The sequence below is a fragment of the Trichoderma gamsii genome (assembly GCF_001481775.2).
Source record: "Trichoderma gamsii strain T6085 chromosome Unknown Scaffold_99.2, whole genome shotgun sequence".
NCBI classification, from domain to species: Eukaryota; Fungi; Ascomycota; class Sordariomycetes; order Hypocreales; family Hypocreaceae; genus Trichoderma; species Trichoderma gamsii.
Window position 1 is genome coordinate 11,987 of NW_020171436.1, and position 6,362 is coordinate 18,348.

At 47.2% G+C, this 6,362-nt stretch overlaps 3 protein-coding genes across 3 annotated transcripts; 1 reads left to right on the forward strand and 2 right to left on the reverse strand.

Moving 5' to 3' along the window:
- Positions 1-1,919: 1,919 nt before the first annotated feature.
- Positions 1,920-2,098, reverse strand: TGAM01_v211130 (hypothetical protein; the record flags this gene model as incomplete). Its single annotated transcript, XM_024550998.1, has 2 exons — positions 1,920-1,982; positions 2,048-2,098. 2 exons carry the CDS (start codon positions 2,096-2,098, stop codon positions 1,920-1,922), a joined length of 114 nt encoding a protein of 37 aa, XP_024404258.1.
- A 1,275-nt stretch (positions 2,099-3,373) lies between these two features.
- Positions 3,374-5,111, forward strand: TGAM01_v211131 (hypothetical protein; the record flags this gene model as incomplete). Its single annotated transcript, XM_024550999.1, has 2 exons — positions 3,374-4,936; positions 4,992-5,111. 2 exons carry the CDS (start codon positions 3,374-3,376, stop codon positions 5,109-5,111), a joined length of 1,683 nt encoding a protein of 560 aa, XP_024404259.1.
- Positions 5,112-5,417: 306 nt separating this feature from the next.
- On the reverse strand, positions 5,418-6,039 carry TGAM01_v211132 (hypothetical protein; the record flags this gene model as incomplete). The annotated part of the gene is made up of 3 exons (XM_018806213.1): positions 5,418-5,554; positions 5,698-5,765; positions 5,897-6,039. 3 exons carry the CDS (start codon positions 6,037-6,039, stop codon positions 5,418-5,420), a joined length of 348 nt encoding a protein of 115 aa, XP_018660464.1.
- Positions 6,040-6,362: the final 323 nt, after the last annotated feature.

Here is a 6,362-nt window from a genome sequence, read left to right on the forward strand (position 1 = left end):
AGAACTAATCTAAACAATTTTCCTTGTCAAATGGAACCACACCAAATGTCATCATATATGAGCTCATTATATCGCTTTTGGTCATCATCGTCGATTTGCTCTGTGGGTTTCAAGGCAGCCACCTTGTCTCTGAGAGCCTGAATATGATGATAAAGTGCAGTGCAACGGTTCCACTGGGAATAAAGATGGTTTGCCCTATCGTACGTGGGAAATTGGGATCTCAATGATACCAAAGTATCATGAAGGAAATCTTCCGCGCTTCCAGAGCCTTCCGATTTTCCTCGCATCGTGGGTATCAATTCTATCCATTTTCGCTGCAAATGCGGTTGGGCAAATTGACGAGAAAGCCCTGGCTTCTGATCCCGCCGCACTGATAATGTGAAGACTGATCGGAAGATGTTTAAAAGCACAGTCAACGAATCTGACTGATATTTAGATTTCAAGAGTATCAGGCCGCAGACGCCACGTTTCTCGTTTGAACATTCGGGTCCATAAAGGGCAAACTGCATGTATCCTGCATGAACACCCGATGAACCCCCTCAAAAACACATAAATTATCCCGTAGCTTCAATGGTCAAAGCCTCTGGTTAGGAATGCTGCATACTCCAACGATTTTGGTGTGTCCGAGACCCCTTCAGCGCTATAAAGTCTAGCCGAGGCGTTGATTCATGAACCACATGCACCTTTATCTCGTGCAAAGGCTCGATCTTTACCTTTGCTTGCGTTGTCTACAAAGTCGAGCAAAAGAAGAGTAGGTGGCGCCTGATGCAGATATTCTATTCATTCAGTAGCGAGAAAATCTCAATTTATATGAGTAGAAACGAAGAGAAACTCGGGAATGCTCAAAGTGTTAGGATGGGCTGCTGTTCGGGGCAGCATGGCGTCCAAGCTCGGCATCTCTCTTTTCCTAGACTTTCGGCCACCTTGCAGATCTGACCATGCCGTGATGTCTTGTTTCCCGGCAATAGGACTAGTTCATTGGATGGGCGACGCAAGCAGGCATCGCATGAACGACGGTTGATGAAACCCCATGTAAGAACGCTCAATTCCAGGCAAATGAGAAGTCATAGTTCCATTACTTGTTTATCGTTGTCTGGCAACTTCTAAGATCTATCGTCTGCTAAAAAAAAAAGTCCTTTCCCCACCACCTGAAATGATGCTTGAACCCAGCCTTTCTAGTTTTCTCGACATCTACTGATTTTAGAACTACTTCAGTAGCAGCGCTGTACTCGTTGAGGCGAGACTCATTGGACGTTGTAGTGATGGAAACAATATTCTGTTCAACGCACCAGCTCAGCAATACTACCGATTCTGCTACCCCACACTCTTTTGCGAGCGACGGAAGCAACTCGTCCAGAGGCCCTCCTTTACCTACAATGATGGGTGCCAAAGTTCTGAAAAACGATATCTCAATGCCATGATCTCGCATCCAAGGCACGAAATGGTTGGCGCGCTGGAGATATTGGGGAAATTCCGGCTGATTCATTACAGGTTTGACAGCCCATGTCTCGAGAAGCGCTTCAATGTGATGTCTCTGGAAGTTGGAAATGCCAATAGACCTGGCCTTTCCTTGCGCTTTGACGGTCTCGAGTCCCTTCCATGCTGCTTGTATGCCTTCGTGGGATGCAATCACACGGGTTGTGCAAAAGGTACCTGCTCTTTGTGAGTAAGGGTAGCTCCGTACTAGGTGAGAAGCCTTACAAATCCACATATTTCAGCCGTAGTTTCTCAAGACTGGCGTTCAAAGCTGCGGGGACGTCTTCCCATCCATCCTGCACCTTGGTGATAATGAAGAGCTTCTCTCGTGGAATACCACTTAGCTGGATTGCTAGGCCAACCTCTCGCTCAGTTCCATATGAGTCTGCAGTATCGACATGTACAAAGCCCTATGCAAGGGCTACCTTTAGGAGTTCGACGAGCTAGAGACTCAGAGGACCTTCTGAGCTATCCTTGTACCAAGCAGTCCCAGTGCCGAATCCGAGCTGAAATGTCTGTTTTAGTGAAATCTCACTTATGGACCTGACTCGAGGGGGGAAGCTGTGTTTACCATGGGGACAGCATTGCCATCTTTAAGCAGAAGCGTGGGGATTTGCATCATACGAGTGGTCAAAGACCGAAAACACATCCAGTTCAAAGTTCAAGATGGCGCAGAAGTGGATGAAGGAACCAAGATGCTCAGAGGATTTGTCGGAAGTCGATCCAAGACTGCACGGAAATTGTTCACTGCTTTTGTTCTCTATGAGCCGTCACCTGCAACAGCACATAAACTGCTAAAATGGTACAAATTTGAGATTTCGGGACAACTCGGGTCCTATGCTGGCCCGTGCAACTGAACAGATGTCAGAAAGGTGTTGGTTCATTTACCCCGTCGACATCTTACACATACAACCATTGTTCCTGGAATGCTGGATGAAAAGTCAGCTTATGAGGTCTAGTTGACAAATATTGTATTATCTTGATGTTGCCAGAACCCCGAATGCTGCCATGGCACGCTATCAATTGCCTATCTCGGTACTAATGTCTAGTTGTGGCATGATACAAGAAGGCGTATCAAACAGTACTATGTAGGTAAGTAGTAGTAGGTAGTCTACATGTAGCTTGAAGAGGAGGAGAGCGGCTCGATACTCCAGATCCATGTATGCATGTATGCCGGTACGATGCCATGACATAAGTACTTGCTCGGATGAGGGGAAGCTCTAATTGTTCAAAATGCTAATAATCCCAGTAACACTTAAATAATCTCTTGAGCCATCCATCTGCTATTGCATCAGTTTCATAGATTGCAGCAGTTCTTCTACATGTCTCTAGTTTTCCTAGGTACCGTACCTTACCCGACAGCTTAAAAGACTAGGCCAATCAGGCGCATCTCCATATTTTAAGCTGGATCAAGGCCGCAGCGCTAAAATTGCTTGGCTTCGGAGACAGGCTAGAGTGCGAAGCCGAAGAGAGAAGAAAAAGAAGTTCGATTCTGGAAAAAGATTGTGAAGCGAAGAGGTAGAAAAGAGCCTTGGTCGTTTCTATAGCCAAGTCTGCGGCTATAAGCACGTCTGTTACCTTCTTCTCTCCAAGCTGTAAGACTCCATGGATACATTCCGGGCCCGAGCTCCCAAATGCCACAGCGTAATTGAGGCCGAGGCCCCGGTGTTAGGGGACTTCGCCAAGACGGCTGCGCCCACCGCCAGCCACTAACCTCCCCGCCACATTTCCAAGGTTACATGTAGATCTCGTGCCTCAATTCTTCTTTTAACAACCTCTCCTTTTCTTAGGCGTGCCACCTGCGTTGTCTTTCGGTCTTTGGTTTTTTTTTTTTCTTTGGTCCTTCTTCATACCCAAGACGAGATACCATGTGCTCTTCGCAAAACGGATACACATCATGATTTCCCGTCGATATGCCGCGCTCATCTTCTTCGTCTGCGTCGCCCTCTTACTATGGAGCAGCTTCGATTTCCTTCCTCGGCGACAGCCAGCCGGCGGAAAATTCAAGTACCCGTACGTGCCCTCGAGCTACGACTGGTCCAAAGCAAAGGTGTACCATCCTCCGACGGACATGAAGAAACTTCCCACGGGATCTCCCAAGAAGCTCCCACAGATACAGTTGAATAAGCGAACCGATGGTCAAGAGGCTAGGATGCAGGCTGTCAAAAAGGCATTCTTGAAGAGTTGGGAGGCCTATAAGAAATTCGCATGGACCAAGGACGAGCTGATGCCGCTGTCGGCCAAGGGCAAGACGTCGCTTAGCGGATGGTCGGCACAGCTGGTCGATGCCTTGGACACCCTCTGGATTATGGGATTGAAAGACGAGTTTTCACTGGCGGTCAAGGAAGTAGCGTTGATTGACTGGTCAAAAACTCAAGACGGTCGCGTGGTGAACTTGTTTGAAGTGACAATTCGATACCTCGGCGGGCTGCTTGCCGCATATGATCTCTCTCAGGAGCCCATCTTGCTTGCAAAGGCGGTTGAGCTTGGCGACACTCTCTACGCCACATTTGATACACCCAACCGTCTGCCTTCTCATTGGTTAGACTACGAAAAGGCGAAGCAGGGCCAGACTACTGCGGAGCGCAAAATGAGTGCCGCTGCTGGTGGAACTTTATGCATGGAGTTTACCAGGCTTGCGATGTTGACCAGAAATGACAAATACTATGATGCCGTTGAAAGAATCAAGATTTTCTTCCGCCGATTCCAAAATGAGACTACCCTTCCCGGCATGTGGCCCATTTGGATGAACTACCGCGACGAAAAAATGCTTGAAAGCCACTATTCAATTGCAGGCAGTGCCGACTCTCAGTATGAATACCTGGTCAAGATGCACCCTCTCCTTGGAGGACTTGATACTGAGTACCCTGAAATGGCGATCAAGGCTCTTGACACTATCAGAGACAATTTATTGTTTCGTCCAATGACTCCTAATGACGCAAATATACTTCTTGCGGGCGAGGTCGAGATAGACGACAACACTCGAAATGCTACGTTTACAGCTAAGATGGACCATCTGACTTGTTTCGCCGGCGGTATGTACGCGTTGGCAGGCAAGCTACTGGACAAGTCAGATTATGTCGACCTGGGCTCTCGTCTCACGGCCGGTTGTGTGTGGGAATACGATGCCATGCCGTCCGGCGTAATGCCAGAGTCTGCTACTTTCGTAGCGTGTCCGAAATTAGACGGCCCATGCCCATTTAACGCGGAGCTTATGCCCCCTACTGATGATCCCAGGAGGCCCGGCGGATTTTTGAGTGTCAACGGCGCAAGCTACCTGTTGCGACCTGAAGCCATTGAGAGCGTGTTTTACATGTGGCGCATCACAGGAGATCAAACCTGGCGAGATGCCGCGTGGAGAATGTGGGAGAATGTTGTCAGAGAGACGGAGACGGAGCTGGCGTTTGCTATTGTCAGAGATGTGACGGTGAGCTTGGGTGAGAAGGGCGATTCGATGGAGGTGAGTTTCCCGTTACCCTTTGTGAAGATAGATAACCTAACAGGCACCAATGAAGACGTTCTGGTTAGGCGAAACTGTCAAGTACTTCTACCTTATCTTTAGCGACTCTGATTTGATGTCTTTGGATGAGTATGTTTTCAACACGGAGGCACACCCTTTTAGACGACCAGTGTAGAAGCCGATAAGTTATATCTACGCGCTGAAAGAACAGCGCAAATTCTGGACTTATTTATTTGAGATATTTGCACGATATTTATTAGCCTGATTTACTGCGTTTGGTTCAGAATGCTTTCATTTCAGGACACGTATCTTGAATAGGCTGATGTAGGTACATGTATTGCAGCGTTGGGATATTATACCAAGATATTCATGACATCTACATATGCACTTAATAGGACTAATTGAGCCCTTCAACAATAGGACTGGCGTTTGAGCAAGCCTTAGATTTGAAACTTGAAAATAGCCTCCAGCACGTTAATGATTAATTTTGACCAGCATCCACACCGTCCATGTTCACATCGTTGTTGTCCGGAGGCAATGCAGTTGACCCTGCCACAGCCAGCTCCTCCATGATAGCAGCTGCTGCTGCTACGGCCGGATCTTCCGCCGGATCAGTGTCTATGGATTGTCCATTATCTTGTCCTCCTTCTTGGTCTGCTTGTCCTTTAGCGCATTGCCTCCACTGTCAATAATCACCGTTTGTCTACCATTTTCTGCCAGACTTATTTTCATACTAATATTACTGTCTAGGTGAGAACTACCAAGCTGGTCGAGGTCAAGGATACTACCGAGGAGGTTACGGTCGTGGTAATTGCAGCAGAGGTCGTGGCTATAGCCGAGGTGTTTCTGTATTGTTCAGTTACTCATTTACTACCAAGTATATACTAACGCTATTACATCAGGATAGTATTCTCTCCCGGACCGCCACACACGTCGCAGATACCAGTCCATTCTCAATACCTATTACAACCACACTCAACAGCATCCACGGCAGCCACAGTAGCCACAGGATATTGCTCACTTGTAGTTGTCGTAGCGGTGGCAGTGGCAGTGACTGTAGCAGTGGTGGTGGTAGCTCGCCCAGCAGCGTTCTCGATCGCCATTGCTTCCAGGAAGAGCTGATAAAGAAGTGGATTCTATAGGCAGTATGTTGAAAAGCTAACTTGGCGATGGACCTGAAGGCCGATATTTACTATATCTACTATATCTACTATATCTACTATATCTACTATATCTACTATATCTACTATATCTACTATATCTACTATATCTACTATATCTACTATATCTACTATATCTACCATATCTACTATATCTAGCGGCAAAGTCTTTAGTGAACCTGAAAGAAGCATCTAGAGCTAGTTTCTGTGTCGGTTCATCAACACGCGGGATGTTTGAAGAAGGGAAAGAAAAGAGAAAGGAGAAG